This window comes from Schistocerca cancellata, chromosome 1 (assembly GCF_023864275.1).
Source record: "Schistocerca cancellata isolate TAMUIC-IGC-003103 chromosome 1, iqSchCanc2.1, whole genome shotgun sequence".
Classification (NCBI taxonomy): domain Eukaryota; kingdom Metazoa; phylum Arthropoda; class Insecta; order Orthoptera; family Acrididae; genus Schistocerca; species Schistocerca cancellata.
In genome coordinates, this window is record NC_064626.1 from 1,034,448,468 (window position 1) to 1,034,472,759 (window position 24,292).

The 24,292-nt window shown below is 41.8% G+C and overlaps 2 protein-coding genes and 1 pseudogene across 2 annotated transcripts in view; 1 reads left to right on the forward strand and 2 right to left on the reverse strand.

Annotated features, from left to right (window-relative positions):
• LOC126089736 (uncharacterized) overlaps nucleotides 1-24,292 on the forward strand; it is a 134,305-nt gene that overhangs the window by 88,313 nt on the left and 21,700 nt on the right. The gene's annotated exons all lie outside the window — the stretch shown is intronic.
• Nucleotides 281-13,110, reverse strand: LOC126089773 (holotricin-3-like). Its single transcript, XM_049906935.1, has 4 exons — nucleotides 12,953-13,110; nucleotides 8,256-8,354; nucleotides 1,524-1,746; nucleotides 281-378 (listed from the first exon to the last, which is right to left on the reverse strand). The coding sequence occupies exons 1-4, from the start codon at nucleotides 13,014-13,016 to the stop codon at nucleotides 363-365; spliced, it is 402 nt and encodes a 133-aa protein (XP_049762892.1). The 5' UTR covers nucleotides 13,017-13,110; the 3' UTR covers nucleotides 281-362.
• On the reverse strand, nucleotides 13,945-14,061 carry LOC126100737 (5S ribosomal RNA; annotated as a pseudogene).

Below are 24,292 nucleotides of genomic sequence, written 5' to 3' on the forward strand. Positions count from 1 at the left end.
GAACCAGCCATCTCGTACTCGAGCGTCAGTGCAAACACTTGGGTTACTGACCTCAGCTGCGGGCAAGGGTACATCTGACCCACATATGTCTTATTCAAACAACGGATAATGCAACTGTTTTGGCTGTTCCACATTTCGTCTGGCTACTCTGTAGCAGAGCATACGTTCTTCTCGGATTTCAGATCATCGATCCCTCCGTAGCTGCGTTGGTTTCTTTAGCGCGAATACATTTTCTTAGCTTACAGTATCAGGACAGAGTAAAGAATAATGACAAGCCCAGTAATATTAAGCAAGTAATTTATTTGATCCAAGTTACAATGGCATCAGTGAGCAGCAGAGACAAGCGATCACGTCCAGGCTTCTCACTTTCCATGTCCACTGAAACAGAGAAAGAAAAAACATACAACGTAAAGTGTTTCAAATCTTTACCGTCACATAAATTTACTTCCGTCAAAAGCAGCTTATTTTATGGTTTAGGCTACTTAATTTTTTACTTTATTTACTTATTTTCTTCTCTGAACACATCGTGGAACATGGAGAACATTATGTAACTACATAATTTGTTAGGCCCTACAAGATCTGTCAGATCACATAATACTGTCGCCACTAGCGCCAGTGACGTCTCAGTCGTTAACATGAGTCCACGTAAGAAAACGATGCAACACGAAGGAATTATCCTCTTGCGACGGATAGCGGTAGATGTACATGGACAGACAAACAAGGGATTACAATGTCATTTACCTCTACAAATCAGTAAAAAATAACACGAAAATACTCAGTTATTTATATTTGTCATCAAATGGCCGGAGCTTCAATAATTATCAGGTATATTGTCAGTTAACTTTTATTTGACAATCCCAATCGCTTTCTTTTTGTTTAATTGAAAACTGCCACTGCTGGTTTCGATAATTACTGTCATCATTAGGTGCTATTATCCTTCTTAACTAGCCCATAATCAGTCCAAAGACGTCTCGCATGTAAACGCAAAGGAGCCAAGCAGTTATAAATCATGAAGGACAGGTTCAAATGGCTCTGAGCACTATGGGACCTAACTTCTGAGGTCATCAGTCCCCTAGAACTTAGAACTACTTAAACCTAACTAACCTAAGGACATCACACACATCCATGCCCGATGCAGGATTCGAACCTGCGACCGTAGCGGTCGCGCGGTTCCAGAGTGTAGAGCCTAGAACCGCTCGGCCACCCGACCGGCCATGAAGAACAGGATTGTGACCGACAAATAAATGTGAATATATCCAACATTTAGAAAAGTAACATTCTGCTTGCCAAGTTCACAATTGTTCTTTAATGCGTTACGTTAAATTCTGACGACTGCTCAGTGACAATAACCTATAAGTTAAAGCATGAATGTGTGAGAAATTGACTCTTTACAGAAGTGAGAGGTTTCTGTGGAAGATCAGTAAAGCCACTCCTAATATTTCCTGTAAGTAGAATTTTTTCGATACATCTACGTCATCTGTAATATAACATTAGGAGAAGGAACTATGACGGCTGATACTCACTGCTTGCCACCCCCAATGCCACCTCCAAAGCTGCCGCTGGAGCTGGAGCTGGAGGCCTGGGAGCTACTCTGGGAGTAGCTACCGCTGCCGCCGCCCCCAAAGCCGCCGCCCCCGTGATGGCCGCCTCCGAGGCCGCCTCCGTGGCCACCTCCGTGGCCGCCACCGCCGCCTCCGCACGTCCTGCAGCCGCCGCCTCCGCGCTTCACACGTGCTGCTGCTTCACCTGTGGGGGCAATAGTGTCATCAGAACCGTCTCTTATTACACCCTTAAAGATCTGTGCTGTAAATCAGAGCTGAATGCCACCAGAAAGTTTCTAGTTACACTGTGTGCATATGTTTGTTCTTTCTGGTTGGGTTGGGTTGTTTTGGGGGAAGAGACCAAACAGCGAGGTCATCGGTCTCGTGGGATTAGGGAAGGATGAGGAAGGAAGTCGGCCGTGCCCTTTCAAAGGAACCATCGTGGCATTTGCCTGGAGCGATTTAGGGAAATCACGGAAAACCTAACTCAGGATGGTCGGACGCGGGATTGAACCGTCGTCCTCTCGAATGCGAGTCCAGAGGGCTAACCACTGCGCCTCCTCGCTCGGTGTTCTTTCTGACACTGCCGTCATCTTACTTGTGAACTGAGCTCATCCATTCACAGGAGAAAATGGTTAGAGGAGTAGAGGAGTAATTTGAAGCTTGCTACAAAACAACACGATACTTTTGACACACACAAAGCTATGCCGAAGCCAAAAAAAAAAGTGAGAAAAACAATCCAAGGATCGATTAAGAAGCAAACTTCGAACCTATGGGTTTATTTCGTAATAATAAATTCAGTTATCGTAGCGTGGTATTTCCGTCCTCGTCAATAATTTATAAATAATGTTGGTTGATGTTTCGTTGTTACTGCGAGGAATATAACAGTTTTAGTGGGGAAGGCCTACTGTGAGAGCACACGAGGGACATTAATTACTTAAAGAGACAAAACGGCCTCCTGTGGCCGAGCGGTTCTAGACGCTTCAGTGTAGAACCGCGCGACCGCTACGGTAGCAGGTTCGAATCCTGCCTCGGGCATGGATGTGTGTGATGTCCTTAGGTTAGTTAGGTTTAAGTAGTTCTAAGTTGTAGGGGACTGATGACCTGAGATGTTAAGTCCCATAGCGCTCAGAGCCATTTGAACCGTTTTAGACAAAACTATGTAGAAAAAATTGTATTTTTACGGAATGAAACTTTTACTTCTTAAAAATTCCCATCTATATCAATACGGTTGTCCCAATGATAAGCTAGTTTTTTAATACCTGATACAAAGAAATACTTGTCGTGTTGTTAGGACGATTTCCCCACCAATTCGGTGACCCACTTCGTTCTTGTTGTTTTTCACCTAATGTCTCCTTGAGTGGACCAAACAGAAGAAAATCCAAACGAGCCAAATCTGGACTGTAGGAAGAAAGCGGTAGTACCTCCCAACTCAATGGTTTCTTGGTCCAGCTGGTCAGTGCGAGGGCGAGCATTGTCGTGTAGCAATATCAAGCTTTTTCTTTAAGATCCGTGGCGTTTTTCTCTTATTGCTGGATTTAGTTTATTAATCAGCATGTCTGACTAGTTGGTATTGTTTACTGTACGCTGGTCTACCAATTAACCAAAAATGACGATATCTTGGGCATCCCAAAAGACGGTTAAGACGACTTTTGGTGCTCGTGTTCTGAATTTCTTTCGGACAGTTGAGCTGGTGTGTTTCCATTCAGTGCTTTGTCTTTTGGATTCTGTTTCACAATGGTGAACCTAAGTTTCATGACACGTCGAAATATTGTTCAGAAAAGGCCACTTTACCTTTCATTACGTTCTCTCGGTACTTACACACTGTAAGTCTCGTTAACTTGTGTTTTTGCATTAACTCATTCCGAACTCTCCTTGCACCTGTTTTGCTGTACTTGAACTAGTTACAGATGACGTTACGAACTGTGGCAACCGTTACAGCAACTGTTTTTTTGTATACGTCCAACTGCAACACGTCGGCCTTCATGGATGATGTCTTTAACGCGGGTTTCAAGCGAAGGAGTTAACACTTCAGCTGCCCAGTCAGGAAGCCGCTCTCCAGTCACTGAGGTTCGATCATTCCTGTGTCGTTCTACCCACTTACAAAAATTTCCGCGGTCCGTACAACTTTCACCGAACTCTAAAATAAATTGAGAAAAGACCTTAGCCGGTTTTTCACCTTTGGAAAGCAAAAACGGATAACTAAACGTTCTTCAACTAATGTGGGAACTTTAAGAGGAAACGCCACCATTATTTGCAAGGTTATAAGCAAAATAATTATTATCAGTTAGTCCATCCAACGTATGCCAACCAAAAGGCAAGAAAGTAGAAATCTCCTCCAAAAGATTTCACATCTAAATCAGTATATCTAATTACTGAATATCCCTCGTAGATACCAAAGAGATAGTATACCTGAAGTGGATTTGCCACGTTACATAGCGCTCCTTGAGATACTAGCCTGAACTATATACTCCAAGGAGGTGTCGTGAGATTTTCAAGATCCTACCTATTTTGAAGCCTAATATCTCTTCAGCCAAATACCAGACTAGCTGATAGAGGGACAGGAGGTGTTCCCAATTGGAAATAACTAGGAAATGATTTCGAGTTCGCTTACGTAAAGTTTAAGATTCAGGGAGTACACCAGGATATGATACTTGTACTTGGAACCTCAGTTCACGGCGGAAGTCATCTGACAAAATTATAACTTACATAACCAGTATGTGAAAAATTGATCTACAAGAAAGAATGTTTATCTGGATACTGGTATGCAGAAATTCGTTCCATTTTCTACCCGTAGGATAGCATATAATGCAATACAGTAGCTGTGGATTAGTAGATTCCATGTTTGACTTTTTTACAAAGAAAATTGTCCTCTAATGTCAACGCCAAATGAAAGATAGGCACATTATACTTAAGATTTAAATAAAACTAAACTGTTTGTGAAACAGTAACTTCGACTTGACTGTTTGATATGCCTCGTTATACGATCTAGATTTCAGCCTCAGACCATTGTCTGGCGTTACAAATGACTGATTTTTATTTCACACTTGTATCCCCTTAATAAATCTTCCAAGTCGCCAGCCAATTATCATGCCACAAAAAATGTTCTCACCTTTACCTGCGAAACATTAGGTTTATATAACAGAAGATGTATATTTTAATGATGAATTCGTGATTTTTGATATTTGCAACACTTGAAAATGGCCTAAGGCTGAAACCTAGATCGTGTAATAAAGCATATTATAGAGTCAAATAGCGGTCATAACTTTCCGTAAATTTTATATGACTTTGACTGTACTTGAATAAAAAGTCATCGATTGTTTCTCAAACGTTCCTCTCCGCATACTATGTTTTTCTCAAAAATTGGTATTGTGTCTATCGGATACTTTTTGCGTATATTAAAATAAGCGAAGATTATTTTTAAAGTGATTTCATATCGCATCGTGCCCTTTGAACATTGCCCAACTGATCGTGTGGAACTGTAGAACTAGAATTTGGGGCTGGTTGCTTTCCTAACACCATCAACTTAGTTTATGCTTCTAATTACCAAAAATTGACAGTTGGATATTCCTTCATCGTCATTTTACACATTATCTATTACTACCCTAGACCACTCGTTTTTGTATTGACTAAGAAAGAATGGTGGAGATTTGTTGAACTTAACTTCATAAACAGGGTGCCACTGCTTGTGTTACATTCCATTCCATTGTTATACAGCTGGTCTTGATACTGGTCTTCAGTTTTATGTCGTATGAGTTCCATATCAAAGATGTTAATCAGTCTGAAGCTCAGCTAAGAGCCGCCTGTGAGACGGATTAACGACGGTTATTGTGTGACGTCTGCTAGCTTGGTTGTGGTTTCCACGTTGTGTTGTGCACTAGTTTAAGTGGAAGGTGGGCTAGGTATTCGTTTTAGACACTTACTACGTAAGAGATAAAAGACAAAATCCTGTTAAAGACGATCCGTAGGTGAATGACAGCCCTCTAGTTATAACGAAAATGGGACAAAGGTAATTCTATCTTAGAGGTAACAAACCTAAGATGGCCACAATATCGATACAGTGATGAAAAGGAAAAAGAAATAGAAGGGTACAAATCCACCATTGCAATGCAAACTATGTTGAGCATGAAACACGAGTTTAAGAGAGCGAATAATTTCAAAAGATTCATTACTTACTGACAAGAGCCTTTCTCAAAAAATATAGTCACAATAATGATGTTTGAGCCCCGTCTTAGCATAAAGGAAGTGGAAGTGTCAACATCCTTTGTATGGGATCTTTGCGTAAAGTAAGCAGAAATGCCAACATTCATCGTACGGGAATCGCGGAAAATCTTTAAACACAACTAATATAAAAGTACATTGCCTGTAACACAAAATTTCGAACCGAAGTAACTGATCACAGCGAAGACTTTAATAATCAACTGACAAATCTTCCGGGAACTGAGTGTCCTCGTCTTTCGACTGTAACAGACGTTTCTGACGATAGCAAAACTTCGACATACCTTAGTTACTGCAAACATGTTTTTTCTACAATATGCGGAAAACTTTTCCATACAAGACTTACTGACTTATTACTATTTTCTCTCTGGCGTCTGTCAAGAAGCTTCAGACCCTTCATTACAAGACTGAAACGTTGATATAGGAACTCATGCGAGTATATGGATTCAAATACCGTGTACATGCCACTCATTTCGGCATGATTTGAATATACCATCTCTGTAAGTTTTAATATCTTACGCATTAAAGCTTTTTAAAAGTCATATTGACAGTGCTTCACAGGTGAATGTGAGGTGTCTTAAATACTGTGGGAATAGGGCATGGAGAATGCAGTGATGGTTGGAACAAATTGTTTCTCTCATTTCATTTTCATGTGGCTCCGTGTAATGCAGCTGGAATTATCTGTACAGTTATTACGTAAGGTCACTTAGTACCAGTCTTATTACGTCCTGTTAGCTTTGCTGCCAGTACCCTCTCACTTAACCCGAACATCTGCTCAGTCACTGTGTCTTTATGAAGTACACAGTTAAATATAAGCACCGTAAGAAACCGTTCGCCTTGAATCAACCGTTTGCTCTGCAGCGCTGTGTGGTGAAACCTTCTGCAAATATAAACTGTGTGACAAACGAGGAATCGAACCAACTCCTCTAGCAACTGATCCCTCTTAGAATTCCTTATGGCCAAAATGCTTGTGAAACGTAAATGTTTGATGTCAGCTTTGTTCAATACGAAATTTTAATGTACTAGTCACGGGAAAGATGCTTTTCGCACACAATGATTTGTAGCAGAAGAGGAATGTCCTCAATAGCCCCCTAATTTAAGATGCCATCATTCACCCAGTGCAAAGACACTCCAGGAGCGTTTCAACCGCCAAGAACAGAGGTTGCATAAAAGCAGTGTAAAATGTAGTTGACAACAAAACACTTTTGTTCATGACACCAATTGTTCCAACACTAGAAACATCATCTGACCACTAATTTTTCTAAAACTGAGAACTCTGCTTATTTGGCTAATACATCAAATATTGGGAAAGATCAGGAATCAATATATAATATTTAAGACCCTACACTTACAGAGCAGCTCGAAATTGGCCCTATTTGTATATCACGCTGGAGAAATTAAAACGACAGCATATATAAGAGTTGTTACGGCGAAAGAGAAGAAACTAAAAAAATATGCAATTATTGTGACAGTTCACAAAATGCAATGCCCCTGATGAGGAAAATCGAAGGTCTGTAGACACAACTAATAAGAACGTATGTTTACGGAATCTCCGCATAAATTATCACTATGTAAGAAAGAGGCAAGTAAGCAGTTTCGATCGAAGTTTTTTGAGCCGTCGCTTCAGCAGCAGCACATTGTAATACCGAGAAGCAAAATTAGATTTATGATTGTCCTCTTTGGCAACCAACAGAATTTGTTTACAACATAAAGTTCTGCAAAATCTAATGTGTGTGAATTCCTAGTGGACCAAACTGCAGAGGTCATCAGTCCATAGACTTACACAGTACTTAAACTGACTTATGCTAAGAACACCACACACACCTATGCCCGAGGGACGACTCGAACTTCTGGCGAGAGGGACCACGCAATCTGTAACATGACGCCTCAAACCGCGCGGACACTGCCCGCGGCTAAGCTTTGCAGTACAAGGTGCTAGTGACATTACGAAATAATGTTCTATGCGAGATTTCATGTTTGCTATGCATCAATTACCTCAAGCATTTCGTCGCTTACAGTATGACTTAACTATCGGAAAGAAAGTCTCGTAAAATAGCTACTTAAAGCTACTGCAGTACAGTAAGCGGTTTATTGAACCATAATCACGTGACATTAACTGAAGAAATTAATAAAACCCTTAAACAGTTACTATTACCTTCAACCATTTACAGTTTTGATGATTCCTGAGGAGATATTAATAAGATTTTCTTTTTATTGATATCGGGCGCTGTTCTGTTGGAGGAACATTTTGTATAAGAGGAATTATGGACATTCTAATGAAATGCAAGCCCTTTTCATATAAATTCATGAGACGAAATGTGAGATAATTTATACAGAAAAATCACCATATTTCTTCTCCAAGAAATGTTGACATCAATGAAAACAAGAGAGGATTTTCTGTAGAATATGTTCTCACCAATAACTGTACCCAAGATATGGGTGTAGAGATAAGTGATACATGTATCTGTGTAAAAGAGTTGTGGCTTTTGAACTTACCTTCTGCAGCCTGAGAAGCAGCTGGTACTTCTTCAGATGGTACCTTCTCTTCGTGAACTTTCACGGCTTCTTCATTAACATCTGGCGTCGGTGAAGCATCTGGAAGATACGCATTGAGTGCAGTGCGTTATATAGTGAGGAAGTGTATTCAGTTAACGAATACGATGGTAGGAAACACGAGAAAGGGAGACGCTATTGACAACTTGAGACCTATATTAAGAATGCAATGAGCAGGTGTAAGACCGAAATGGCACAATTTCTTTTACCCGTAGAGAAACGTCATGATAATATAAATGATCCTAAACTGTCAAGATCCAAATTCTGTAAATCAATTATTAGTTTAATTATTGTTTGTCTCTCCCTTGAACTGACTTTCCACTTTTTCGCTCCCTTAATTTTTTTAAACAATTGTCAATTAGTTTCCCACAATCAAAGTACTTCACTCACGTCTTCCTTACAAGGATACCATAGTCACTACTCACCCCTCACACGAAAGGGTGATGGCGAGTGCAAATGCGCAAACACAATCACATACACAAATACACAAAGGGGTGAGTGGCCACACCCTTGTGTAAGAGTTTCTTAAACTATTATCCTCGCTTCAATGTACAGTTGTCGAATTATGCGTATTTGTACTGCAGTGATCCAGCTCCTCGCCATGATTACAGTTCGACATTTTGGTGCGATGACCAAACAAATGTATTCTATTTCATGAAATATGTGATAGACAAAACGGCTAATGTTCTTATCATGTCATTACAAAATCAAATAATATCAGTCTGACTTAAAGCATTAACCGATAGCTAAAAGGTCTTCACTAGAACCTAATATTGGTTCATTTCGCAAAATGTTGTGGTTTATACTTTTAGTAATGTTCCCTTATATTTCTCCAGGAAGAAAATTCTGTTAATTCTCTGGAAACTGAAACGTCCACGGATGTTTTCTGCATGACAGAAAAATTATTTTCGTCCTACCTCTTGTAAGTAATGGTGGAATGGAAATACGTACTACATTCATCATCGCAGATATTTTGCTTTAGATTATTAGTACAAAATGAAGTGATTTATATTGAAACTGTTTCGTTGCTTTTCTGCTTGCTGAGCTATCAGCCACAGGAAGACCTGTCACTTTCCACAATGCTTCCACAACATTCTCTTTGCTGACATCTCCACCGAAATAACAGAATGTGAATACATGGCAAAAAAGATACTATTCGTGAAAGTATACTACATTAAAGTATCTCCTGGCGTATTTTTTTTTTTTTAAATTTCAGACGTGTGGCACTTTTAGATCACGTTGGTACTAGCGCAGACAACTTATTTTGGCACGCATCAAAGGCCCGTCGACAGTAGTACAGGAAGGACTACACCAGACTCTGATGCAAGCTCTGTCTCAAAAATGAGACTACAACGTCATTTGCAACTGACAGAGCTCTTAAGGAGTACGACCTTACATTTGTTTTTATGACACAGCGGAAATGCGCGGAAATGGTGTAGAGGCGAAAGCTAATTTTGGTTATTTATTTATTTTTCATGATCAGACTTCCTCACATCGCTCCAGGGCTACACGCAACCGTTCTTTTCGTTTTATTGCTTCTGAAAATTTATTAGTAATAGTAGTGATTTAAAACAAGATGTTAATGCACATTAAAATAAAGCCTTAATAATGAGTTACTACGGCACATTAAGTTGTTAGAAAAAGAAATGCAAGTTGAACATCCCAGCTATAGAGATGATAAACGTCCGATGGGAAATGAGAGCAGTCATTTATAATGGAGTAAAAGTGCTTTCAAAATCAAGCATAGATATTTTTTCGACTTAGGAAATAAGCCATTAGTTGTCTTTTGACGATAGAGCTGTAATTCAGTTGCGTGATACAGACAGGTAGATCATTTTAAAGTTGAGTGCCAAACGTGAATAAAGTTATAGAGAAGGCGGCTGTGTGATAAAATGAAACAGAACGGATTTTAATATGATGGGATGTATTGTTGATTCTATGCACTTTTTCAAACGACATTTTACTAGCAGTTCTGTTGCCATTTGGCATATCTGTGTGACCAGTGCTCAATTAGTCTTTTATACCTAAAAATATTAAATGTTTAGATAATGACATTGTTTGGAAAATTAATTGTACAATTTTTTTGTCGCTATTGCGGAATAATTAGCTCTGTTTTTCCACTCATCAGTTTTGCTATTGAACAGTTAATATTTTCAAGCAAGCATTGAAAGGTAAGGACCCACTGATGGTGTAATAGATGTGCTTAGACATATTTAGGCGAAGAAATTGAGGGGAATTTGTATTCCTAAAAACAGGTGGAACTCATTCCCATAATCATTCTGCAAAACAAGTGTACTTTATTTCGAACAATGCTAACCAATAATGATTATACCAAAATTTGTTTACTTCTTTTGCATCACGTTGTTTATGTGAAAACGGTACAAATAATTGAATATACTTTCCCATATGTACCACGGTATTCAGAGTTATACTTGAAGCAAGATGAAGCATGCAATCGTATATGCGTTGTATAAAGCATTGTGGAAGTGTCAAATAGTAATATAGTAATGATTTGTGTGAGTCTTCTAATCTGTACACATATATGGTTTATCGTTAATTTAATTGGGTTATTGTGTAAACTTAAGGGTTTTGAATTCAATTAACGTTTTTAGTCACCTTAACAAGAAATAGAACCACATCCTTTGCACCAGATACGAACGCTATTGGCAGTTTACAGAAAGAACACATGGTGTTGGTCTAAATGCACGTAATGAGCGACATATTGTCCTCTACCTTTCGAGGTGCAGATGTGAGTTCCCTCAGTGTATAACGGGAACATCAGGTTAACGACTGTTGAGTTCGTACGCCGGGAAACCTGAATGTGACTTATAAGTGGTTCCCCATACGCATATGGACAGTACTGGACTGTTTCCCCACCTTTCAAAAATGGTTCAAATGACTATGACCACTATGGAACTTAACATCTGAGGTCATCAGTCCCCTATAACTTAGAACTACGGAAACCTAACTAACCTAAGAACATCACAGACATCCATGCCCGAGGCAGGATTCGAACCTGCGACCTTAGCGATCGTGCGGTTCCAGACTGAAGGGGCTAGAACCTCTCGGCCACACCGGCCTGCTCCCCATCTTTATCTCAGCAACACAACACACAATAACAGGGGGATATCGCAGTGATGATACACTGGTCTCATATTCGGGAGCATAGGGCTTCCGAAAACCCATCCAACCACACAGAGTTGTTTTCTGTTGCTCCTGTAAATCGATTAAAGTTACTGCGGGGATGATTCCTTTAAAATGAACGTAGCCTATTGCCTTTCCTTTTCTTCCCTGGAGCTTGGGTCTGTCTCTAGTGACGTCATCGTCGATGGAAAGGTGAACTCTAACATTTTCTTCTATCTCTTACAGCACACGGAACAAAACGTACGAGAATCGCTTTTAGATTTACACGAATTTCCCTCTCGTTATTAGAAAACGTGACTTTTTGGTATCAAGAATTAAATTTTTAATGTAGGGGGACTGATTTCTATCGCAAGAGGAGCTCTAAGAAATGTAGAAGTTGTAATAGTGGTATTTACAAGCGTTTCATCATCATCTGAAATCTGAAGGAAAATCTAGTGGAATTAAGGTTCAACGTGCAAAGAGTAAATCAGGCTACAGTGCCCAAATTTGGAATCCAAATGTATGAAGGAAACCATTATGATAGAATTAGAATGCAGATAATTAGACGGAAAGTTCGCATCAAAATACGAAATAGCAATCGGCGTCTCTCAGGGAAGCGTGATAGGACCACATGTAGTCTCAGTAACTACAAATGATTGGTTAGGCGCCTGGCATAGGTTACGGCAATGCAGTCATCACTAAATTGGGCTATCACGCCTGGCTCTGACGTCGCATGCAGCAGGAAGGTGGGCCCAGGCTACTAAGATAAAAAAAAAAAAAATTACCGTGGTCCTACTTTATACGAACTAGATACACGGTTAATTATGATCCTTGTAGGTGGAAATAAATGCTAACTTACGTGTACGTACTCACGTTGAAATGAGAGTCTTCTGTTAAAAGAAGTAGAGTCGAAAGGTCTGATATAGCTACGGAGCCTGTCATGAGAGCACCAGATGGCGTTGTCTTCGCCGTAATGGTACATTCCAGCAGCCTTGAACTTCAGTTTTAGCATATTTATGGCATAATTTGTCTAAAATTTACAATACCATTAAAGAGTCTTTTCATCAATGTTACGCCTTTTTAGAATTCCGTTAAAAAGTATACAGCTCCATTGAAACAAATGGTAATTCCACCTATAAATATATATATATATCCGTCAAGGTATTCATTCTGCAACAATGTTTCGACACATTTTCTGTTCGTCATCTTCAGTCGCAGTGTCCACTCCATCTGAAGGTGACCAGTAGAAACTTGTCGAAACGTTGCCTCTGTACGACGCCTTCACTAGTCTTATAATCTGAGAAAACTTCATCATCGAGATTCGCCGAGAAAGCCTGTGTTCCCAAACGTAAGTATGAGATTGTTGAGAAACATTCTCTCTGATTATTTGGTTAAATGGACATAGGAGTCTTGGTGGAAGACTCTATAGGTTTGCGCAAAGAAATGTCCTATAACTAGCACGAATACCTCCGACAGACGTCAAATTGTTGACAACAGTTAGCAGTACAAGGTCTTACCCGTCCAGGAGAGCAGGAGGACGCAGAGCGCCGCTGCAAGAGCGATCTGTGTCAGGCACCTCATGTTGCGGACTGTGTCTGACCACGGCAGTAGGCGGCCTTTTATAGAACGGCCACGGCGTGCAGCGTCACGCTGCCCAAGAGCACACGGGGTGTTTCCCCTCTACTCGCAGGCGGGCGAGCGTCTGCGACGGGCTTATCTGCAACGTTGCTGTCCTTGGACCCCCAGCTGGGGCCAATTTGGCTTTGTGATCTCGATTAGTGCTTCGCATACCCCGCTCATACAGACGCCAGTGCTGGAGCTCCTATTCACGAGTTCCGAGAAGCCTCCATTTCCTCAAATCGCTACTGTCATATTTTAGTTGCACGTTCATCATTTGGGCCGTTCGAGTCGCTGACCTCAAGCCTGAGAGCTGCCACGGCAGATGCACAGACTCGCATGTGTGATACGAAATCTTAAGAAGTATTGGGAAACACTTGTTTCATGGTACTGGGTATCGCAAGAATAGTTCGTCAATGTCTATAAGTGCATCAGCATAATTCTGCACTGTAGGATTCGCACTAATAATTATTAAATGTAAAATCTGTACTCGATTTTGAGTTCGTCTCTGGACCGTAGGTTGGGTGTGATCTGTAATGTATACGATAATTAACAGCTAAAGCTACTACGATGATATTGTGCGATAACAGAAGGAAAATAATTCTAGTAAACTCGTGTCTGCATACAAGTCGTTTGGGAGATAACTGTGAATATGTGGGAGAACCAGTATGAAATATTGTTCTAATCGGTACAAAAGTATAAAGCACTGCGTCTTCAGGCCACGAGTGGCCTACCGGTACCATCAGACCGCCGTGTCACCCTCAGGGGAGGATGCGGATAGGAGTGGCGTGGGGTCAGCACACCGCTCTCCCGGTCGTTATGAGCGAAGCCGCTACTATTCGGTCGAGTAGCTCCTCAATTGGCATCACGAGGCTGAGTGCACCCCGAAAATTGGCAACAGCTCATGGTGGCCTGATGGTCACCCATCCAAGCGCCGGCCACGCCCAACAGCGCTTAACTTCGGTGATCTCACGGGAACCGGTGTATCCACTGCGGCAAGGCCGTTGCCGGTACAAACGTATATCAAATGAAATTTTTCGATCAAGCTCCCGTCTAACTGCACACAAATTTCACACGCGGTGCATGTGTGATGGGGCACTGGCACACTTTCCTGCTGATTTAAGACTACATCTGATGCGCTAATATGGTCCAAGAGCAGAGACTGTATCTGGTCCTTCAAGTTCACCTGCCTGATTCGTTTACATTTTTCTGTCTGGGGTCAAGTGAAAAGTGAAACGGACAGCTCTCCCGTTGATGAGCAGTGAAATGTCAAGATTTACGGAACGATCCGGGAATATATGAAATATTTCAAACGGTTCAAATGGTTCTGAGCACTATGGGACTCAACTTCTGAGGTCTTTAGTCCCCTAGAACTGAGAACAAGTTAAACCTACCTAAGCTAAGGACAACACACACATCCATGACCGAGGCAGGATTCGAACCTGCGACCGTAGCGGTCTCGCGGTTCCCGACTGCAGCGCCTAGAACCGCAAGGCCACTTCGGCCGGCTAAAATATTTCGTAACTCACTCTCGAGGCGTGTGTTGTATTGCATCCCAATGCGAGGACGACACGTGGAACACCCACTATAACAGATGCGACTGTACAGTAAATTAAACGTCTAACTTGCTGAAAAAGAAGAATAACTTTGTGGGGTTCAGTGCCCTGGTGCAAGTGTTTCAAGTGGACGCCACTTCGGCGACTTACATGTCCTTAACCTATCCGAGACATCCAACGGTGGAGAGGGCACCTGCAGTTTAAATCGGAATCCGAACCACAAGTTGCTGGCGAATCTTCACATCATTGACAGATGAATGTTAGGTTAAAGGCAGACTGAAAAAAAGCCATGATTCGATTGTGACTCGATACCGCCAATCTTTCAGTTCCCAGGGACGCGTTTTACTGATAGAGCCCAAGATTCATTAATAAGTAAATAACTGGGTCTTGGAGAATCCTTGATAGCAGTCATTCTTTCCCGCAAGTACGGAAACTAAACACATAGCAGGATCGAAAGGGTAGTTGCTTTGCATATTACTGTCATAGAATGGAAGTGTATTTATCGCTTCTTTGGACCAGTATAAAGTTATAGTTGTGAAGAACTGTAAGTGGCTGCCTGCGTAACTAAGTGGCCCACATGTCTGAGTGGTGCTGCCTTTGTGGAAGGACTGGTACGGGTTCCACTCAGCCTCGTGATGTCAGCTGAGGAGATGCCTGGGTGAGAAGTAGCGGCTCCCAGGTCTACAAAGCCGACGGCGACCTAGACAGCGGTGTGCTCATCCCGTAGCCCTGTGTACCGCATCCGAATGATTCCAAATGGCAGCATGACAGAGAATGATAGCGCGGCCGGTCGCTGTTGAGTGACCCGCCAGTGCCCCGATGCGGAGCTGTGTTTTATGACTTCTATTTGTCTTTGATTCCTATTCTGGAGATCATTTTGTGTTATCGGCTGAATTCAGTGACAGACTATGATCTTCGAAATTGTAAATTGAGATCGACGGGGTATAAAAAGCGCGATCTGCATATACACTCCTGGAAATTTCCAGGAGTGTATGTTACCCATACAGAAATATAGCAGATATTACCGATTAGGAAAATAACATTGTTACGTGGTTATGGAACTTCACTGTCATTCATAATACATACAATGTTTGCCGGCAAATTATATACCGTTGTAATCACTGGTTTTTACAATTATTTTATTTTTTAGTTTTGTTCTTTTTACTGTTATTTAATTTTTTACTTCTAAAAATGGTTACAATGTTACATAATTTATCAGCAAACATTATATATATTATAAATTCCGGTGTGGTTCCATTAATATATATCAGGTTCATTTTCGTAGTCTGTAATATCTGTTATGTTTCAGTATGTGTAACATCTTTGAACGTCATAGAGCCAAGGTATTTGACCATAACCGGTGTCAATGTGTTCTTTTTTCCATTTCCAGGAGTGTATATTGAAGTCACCATAGCTCTACTTCACTAATTAAAACATAAATTAAATATAGGGCTAAAGCACAATAACATGTGGGTGTCGCTTAATGGGTCATGGTTTACAAAATTAATTACCTTCGGGATTTATGCCCTCCTCAAACTGATTCACGTGTGACAAATGCAACCCCAATATCTGTCTAGTATTAGCTTTGAAAGGTCTCTGTTGGATTCCTTTCATGTTAATTTCTTAAATATGTTCTCATTTACGGCATAAATTCCTCTTCTAAATTTACTGTGCTGTTTCTGACTATCTGGGAGGAGACTGAGCAGTGGAACGTGTTACTTTTACACATAAACAAGAACGATCTGTCACACTACTACACTTTAAAACACAGTTTATATATAATTCATGTCACACAGTCTCATACAGGACCTACATCCGCTTTCTTTTATATACTGTATATGATAAGATACTGTCATTTCCCTTTCCTTCTGTGTGAGAGGATGAATGAACAAATGTATTTCTAGTTGCATGCTTGATGGTAGCAGACAAGCCTGTCTGCTAGAGAACAGTAGGACCAACGTCAGAACAGGTAGCTACGCTTTCTAAAAGCAGAGAGGTTTCTATTCTTAGTATGGTCCTGTCTGTCCTTGTCTTGTTGGTATAGGAAGCTGCCTCTCTGGTCATTTCCGTTTGTATCTGTTAAGCACGCTCGGTAGGGGCCCAGGTCAGTCAGTCTGTGGCGAGCGTCTGAAGTGGTAAGATCTCCAGCTAAGTGCGTGTCTGCTAAGTCTGTACGACAATGGATTTCTTAAGTTCAGCCTAACTGAAAATGTAATCACCTTTATTTCAGGTTTAGCTCTAAAACATCTAATGTTATCTTAAATTGCAATGCAGTGTAATTCCAGTCTGAAGTTCAGAATATCTTCCGGTAGTTGCTTTGTCACTACTTCGTGAGTAAAGTGGAACCACGCGTTGATCAGTAACCCTAAGATCATCAATCTTAAATGTGAATGTGCGTGAGATTATTACGTCTCGTCTTGACAATATTTTTCAATATAGCAACTTTTATTTATGTTCAACCCACGTGGGGTGTACTTTGTGAGACCAGTACCACGTGCTTATACAATTTTTTGATCCATCAGGTTAATAGTAAGACGATATTAACCAGTTCGAGGTTTTTCTTTTGTAAATTGCGTGTCGATGTAATTTATTTTAATTATCAAAATTATTGTGGAGTTACACCCTTTGTGTAAACCAAGTTGACCACGTGAAGCATGTGGTGTAAGCATCAAAGTAGCCCTCAGCTATTCTTTTCGGGAAGATTTCACAGAGAGTTAGTATGAATTTAGTATACCAGTGTGTGGTAATTTCATGACGGACAGGATTGCACTACGAACGTAACTTCTTTGGGTGAAAATTGAATCGGTTGGTTGTGGTTAATTTCCTCTTGGACATGTTTCAACGTTCTTCGTGTGTTATTTTATGAATGCAGTGTTGTATGTAGTCTCCCAATTTTGGCTCCCTATTTGATGTGTTCCATAAGATTACAAACTCACATTTTCACAATCCTAAATAAGGCACCAGTTTAGTTATGAATCAAGTTTGATATACTGAAATTTTAACGGAACAATGATCAATGTTAAAATAAATGTCCAAATATAAACTGATTTATTTCTTTTTATTTAAATTGTCTTTTTATGTGTATTTCACTGGTTATCTAAGATGAGTACTAAAAGATTATAATTAATGTTAGTCTGGTTGGGAATTTGGTAAGCTAGGCTGGATACCTGGTGAAACAGTTGTGCAGTAATGCAAGGTGAACTTCCTCAGATAGCTCACAGCTTTTAACCCACTTTTATGGTCTTGAATATCAGCACAGCTTTCAGAACAAATTAATGCAACAACATTACAGCTTCTCTCACAAATAATGTCATCAGCGTTACAAATGTCAATATTTTCCCTACTTCCTTAAATCACGGCAGCAATTTGCCTATTATCTCGCTCGTCTCCCTCGCCCCTCGCCCCCCCCCCCCGGTTGCGATATGAAAATTCCTAAACCAAATCTTGTCCCCCAGACAAAGTGCAGTCGGTGGGTGAGAAGGGGGGGGGGGGAGTGAGGGAGCACCTCACTGGGATCTTATCACTTAACTCGATTTCATATTCGTCTCCCTGTACCTCCATGAGGCGATTAGGCAACACATTACAAAATTCCTCACAGAGTCCCCCCCCTAATCCTATTTTTTTCCCAGCTCCTGATGCCTCTAGCTCCCCCTTCCCTCTGGTCATAATTCGTGAACCCATTTCCCCCCACCGCCATCGGCCCGAAGACTGATGACAAAAGGGGAGAAGGGCCCAGGCCCCCCCTCCCCCCCCCCAGTCGAATCTGACATACAACTTGTCTTGCCTCCAATAAGGAATCAGCCCTGCCCCAGGAATAAAATCAGATCCGAGGGTAACTGGACATCACGTGACACCCTCATCATTAACTTCCAAGCAAAATTCTGTAACCTGGCCTTCACTTGGACATTTCCCAACAACACATTTTTCTCCAAAATAGCCACCTTAATTCATACTTCATCTCTCTCAGTCTCTGGTAATTTACAGGTGAAATGGAAATGAGCGTTTGGCGTCATTGGCCGGGAGGCCCCTTGCGGGGCAGGTCCGGCCGCCTTGGTGCAGGTCTTATTACATTCGACGCCACACTGGGCGACCTGCGCGCCGGATGCGGATGAAATGATGATGAAGACAGCACAACACCTAGTCCCTGAGCGGAGAAAATCTCCGACCCATCCGCGAATCGAACCCGGGCCCATAGGACGGCGATCCGTCACGCTGACCACTCAGCAATCGGGGCGGACAATTTACAGATCGGTGCTTATCTCTATAACTAGAATCATTAATGAAACTGGACGAACTAGCTGAGTCCAATAAGGTGCACTACGGATCGTCATTAAAATTAGCGCAAACAAATGTAATATTGGGACCGAACGTGGGTACGGTCCGCATAAAGCACCATCTTCTCGCCCCAGCGCCCTCCCTCTGGCGTCAGATGTTCCCTCGGCACGAGGATGAGTACAGTCCTTTACTAGATGCCCCTTCTGCTAGCATCTATAACAGCAGGCCTCAACCTGTCTCCGGTTTTACGCCCTCCACAACTCTCAGCGTTTTACCAAGATAGGCCTGCCTTAAGGCCTCACCAAGCCTGACCAAATGATCCATGTTCAAAGGCTTTCGGCCTACTGCAAAAGGTAAACCAGGATCTATCATTCGGATGCATGCTCCCTACAGTTTTATCAACGACTTCCGCTCGGTGTAATCCAAAAGGAGATTACGCACAGCATTCTGTACCCTAACTACGTAACACCTGGAAGCTCACTTTCCCCTTCATCGGAAAAATAACTTCTAGCAACTAATTCATGACGTGCGCGTGACGGCAGGAAATTCTCTGCAATTCACCGCCTAAGGTCCACGAACGTCATGTTGATCACAGGCCGCGAGTCGTAACAGACGTTCCAATATACCAGAAGCCGTGGGACCCAACAACTCATATAATTGCTTGCTAGACATATTCAGTCCCTCGCCACAGTCTTGCAGTGTTAAAAGATAAATCACTGTATGGTCGGTCTCCTCTGCTGAACTGATAGATAATTTCTCTCCTTCTCGTAACAGTGTCATCAATGGGTTCAGTAATTTCACAAGCATTTTCTCGAATCCTTCTAAAGTTACAACGCTGCCTTCGGTTATCCCTTATCTGTATGGAGCCGGATACCTCTCGAGTCGTTTGACGAATAATATTCTCCACCTCATGTACCCTCTCTAAAGACTCATTCATCTGCTACTCCAAATCACTAGCCACCAACTACAGTCCCTTGTGCCCCAACACCTGTACCTTGGCAATCAACTCGTGCGCTACCACCTGCAAGGGTAAACAAACAGATTCCGGCACACAGGCCCTAAATATGATTAAATGGGCCCGAACGGCTCGGCGCTATCAAAGAATGCCACTATCGAACTGAGCGCGGGCAAATTAACAAAAATAAAAGAGGCCGCAACGCTCACGTCGTCCGCATTTTACTGCGACGGCACCAAGGCTCGGTCGGCGACCTCGGGTAGGCGCGGTGTCAGCTCGGCCACGCTCTCTCTTACAAGGGAATCTCCCTAACGCACCCGCCTCAGATTTAGTTACAAGTCGCCACAGTGGATAGGCCTTGAAAAACTGAACACAGATCAATCGAGAAAACAGGAAGAAGTTGTGTGGAACTATGAAAAAATAAGCAAAATATACAAACTGAGTAGTCCATGCGCAAGGTAGGCAACATCAAGGAGAGCGTGAGTTAAGGAGCACCGTGGTCCCGTGGTTAGCGTGAGGAGCTGCGGGACAAGAAGTCCTTGGTTCTAGTATTCCTTCGAGTGAAAAGTTGAATTTTTTATTTTCACATAATTATTATCTGTCTGTCCGTCCGTCCGATGTAACTGCGCAGTAGTATGGGGACGGCAAGTGAAATACTTTGTGAAAAGATTCTATGATTTTGCGAAGCTGCACAGGTACGCAGAGCAGTATTGTTTACGTGATCGTGTGTCAATTATCAAAGTCCAGGCACTCACACATAATCAACTTCGCTCTCCAAAATTCCAGCACATGTTCAGATTTGCTTGGACATATGCAGGATTTGACGGTCTACACAAGGAAAAATTTGAAAACGTTAAAAACATATGTTTTGACAGAGTACAGGGAAAACTGTGTGACTGTGAAACTGTTGCATTGATTTGTTGCAGTTTACGTGACAAACTCTTTTGTTTTCATCACTTTTTTGGGAGTAATTATCACATCCACAAGAAAACCTAAATCGGGCAAGGTAGAAGAATCTTTTTACCCATTCGCCAAGTGTACAAGTTAGGTAGGTCGACAACATATTCCTGTCATGTGTCGCACATGCCGTCATCAGTGTCGTACAGAATATATCAGACGTGTTTTCCTGTGGAGGAATCGGTTGACCTATGACCTTGAGATCAAATGTTTTCGGTTCCCATTGGAGAGGCTCGTCCTTTCGTATACCAATCGCACGGTTTTGCGGTGCGGTCGCAAAACACAGACACTAGACTTATTGCACTGAACAGAGACGTCAATCAACAAACGGACAGATCATAACTTTGTGAAAATAAATAAAGTAAACTTTTCACTCGAGAGAAGACTTGAACCATGGACCTCTCGTTCCACATGGGCTCACGATAACAATGGAACCACGGCGCTCCTGAACTCACACTATTCTTGATGTCGCGTATCTTGCATGGACTACTCAGTTTGTATATTTTGCTTATTTTTTGCAGAGTACCACACAACTTCTACGTGTTTTCTCGATTGATCTGTGTTCAGTTTCTCAAGGCCTATCTACTTGTGCCAACTTATAACTAAATCTGAGGGGGGGTGCGATAGGGAGGTTCCCTTGTTAGGTCCTCGCCCCAGACCGCCAGCTCTTAATGCACCTCATCTTTACATTCATCTGCAACTCCGGGCACCTCCCTTGCTGACATCCTGTGAAACAACGGGTAGCAAGTAGCGTCTGCTAACAACAAAACTTCCACCAAAAAATCAGTGTCAAAAATCCAAAACACAAAAGACTATGTACCACAAACACCTTATAGTACTCATTTTATAGTATACTCCTCTCAACAACCCAAAAACCTTGCTCTGCTCCTAAAGTGAGAACATGATCTCAGATGGTGTAGTTAGTGCTGGGGGAAAATACCCAGGATGAAAAAAAATAATAAGAAGAAAAACATTGTTTTAACCTTGTTCCATTCCAAGAACATATGAGTACACGTTACTAAACGCATAATAAACAAATCAAATAAGTAAAATGATTTCCTCCTCTCAGACGATTATTCTTGAATACATTTCACGTCAAGACTGCGATGTACGTTAGTTGTCTGATTACATTACAGGCACAGAACAGAATGCAACAATAAATAATAAGGTTCAAAAATGGTTCAAATGACTCTCAGCACTATGGGACTTAACTTCTTAAGTCATCAGTGCCCTAGAATTTAGAACTACTTAAACCTAACTAACCTAAGGACATTACACACATCCATGCTCGAGGCAGGATTCGAACCTGCGACCGCAGTGGTCGCGCGGTTCCAGACTGATGCGCCTAGAACCGCTCGGCCACATCGGCCGGAAAAACTGCAAAGCCGGAACGTAAGCCACTGCGCCAACGCTTTGACTAAAACTTTGGTATTTCACGTCACTTTATGCCTATTAATCTATGACGATCCTTGATGCAACTGAATCGTTCTCTTTTCTTTATTTTTAATTTGCAAGACCACTCACCACAGGAACGACGTTTAGTAGATATGGATAAAGCTTTTTGAGAGCAAAAATACTTCGAATAGTCGTAGAACTTCAGAATTCCATATATTGGCTCCAGATCTCTTGTTCATAAAAACATTTAAATTTGTCTAAGGACTACTCTATGATTTATGTCAGATAGTTAGTTGTCTCAGTTTCTAAGGAGCGTAGTAATGTCTTTGAAACGTCATTTGCTGTAATAAAGTTTGGTTTACAAGCGTTAAGGGCTCTCTCGTCTCTAATAACGTGTTTCCTAGTATTTTCAATACTCTGGTGTTTATTTACATCTGGACTGATTGCCATTAAGAAAATGGAAATTTGTGGTAAGTTCCTCTGGGGCCAAACTGCTGAGGTCATTGGTCCCCAGGCTTGCAAATTACTTAATCTAACTTACTCTAAGGACAACACACACACCCATGCCCGAGGGAGGACTCGAACCTCCGAGAGAGGAGCCGCGAGCACCGTGGTAAGGCACCCTAGACCGCTCGGCTACCCAGCGCGGCGCCATTAAGAACAGTATTCTCTACTGGTCTCTTGTAGTATCTGTTTGTGTAGCCAGACCACTGTATTGTAAACAAATTACAGAACCTGCAAGACAGATATGTTGTGTAGGCTGCAAGCAAATCAGGCGGAATCCTATTCAGGTCGGTCGGATACTTTTGAGCATGATAGTACAAGTGCATATCTTTAAAAAAGTGAATTAAATCCAATGAAAATGTCGGGTAGTTAATTTTGTTCACTGATGTGGTTTTTAAACCGTCTTTATGTCTCATATTTCGCATATTGCATATAGAATTCCAGTAGACTAAACTCTCATTGTTTATGGTTCAAATGGCTCTGAGCACTATGGACTTAACTTCTGAGGTCACCAGTCCCCTAGAACTTAGAACTACTTAAACCTAAGTAACCCAAGGACATCACAATAATCCATGTCCGAGGCAGGATTCGAACCTGTGACAGTAGCGGTCGCGCGGTTCCAGACTGTAGCCCCTAGAACCGCTCGGCCACTCCGGGCGGCTCTCATTGTTTGCTAACGTTTTGTGACTCATGTTGGGATATCACCAGATGTTGTTGCTTTCACAATTTATATTTATTTTATTGCGTACTGAATGTAATCTATTGTAATTCTTGCATGTACAGTAACATAAATGTACATTTTAACATCAACGATTTTCTTAGAGTGAAATATTTCTGAAATACGAAGCAAGAGATGGAAAACACGTATATAGGGGGGCGAGTAAAAGTTCTCGTTTTAGGGCGTTGCTGCAACACGTATGCAACGTAGCGCGACTTCTATGCGGATGTACAAGTACAGATGATTAAGGAAGGAATTAGTGTGTAATTCGTAACATTCCGACATGCGCTAAATGCGGAAACGTGAACTATGGCGAAGCTATTGCCAAATGCTTCCAAATGGGACCAAGGTGCTGTTATTCTTTTCTTGGTGGCCGAAGGACAAACAATGCTAGACATTCATCGGAGAGTGAAGACTACATGGGGTGCAGCATGTCTACAATTACGGCGACACGTTCGGGAAAACTGGGACAATGGTTGGTACTACTTCATGATGACGCACGTTGCCATACGCCAACTCAAGTGGCAGACACTCAGGCACCTTGCTACTTCGCAATCTCTCCCCATGCATTTACCAATCCTTCGGTCCCTTAAAATAGGGCCTAGAAGGGACGACGATTCCCGTCGGATGAGGATGTGAAGCAGACAGTTACGGAATCCTTCACGCAGGAGCACTTGCTGTTTTACGAAACGGGTGTGTTCAACCTGGTGCGTCGATAGGATGATTGCCTCGATGCTCACGGCGATTTTGTCTCATTGGGACACCGATTCTGGAATGTAGGGCCTTCGAATGGAAACTTTTTGATTCTTCCCTTACAGTAATTACTACAAATATTACGTGATTACATTACAGGTTGTAAAGCTTTAAAAACAACTACCGG

What these genes read in the sequence shown, in the direction of transcription:
- LOC126089773 (XM_049906935.1), bottom strand. Translation starts at nt 13,016, where the DNA reads ATGAGGTGCCTGACACAGATCGCTCTTGCAGCGGCGCTCTGCGTCCTC. An exon ending in CCTCCTGCTCTCCTGGACGG is followed by an intron (nt 8,355 to 12,952) that starts GTAAGACCTTGT and finishes CGTATCTTCCAG; the next exon opens with ATGCTTCACCGACGCCAGAT. An exon ending in TGCTTCTCAGGCTGCAGAAG is followed by an intron (nt 1,747 to 8,255) that starts GTAAGTTCAAAA and finishes TTGCCCCCACAG; the next exon opens with GTGAAGCAGCAGCACGTGTG.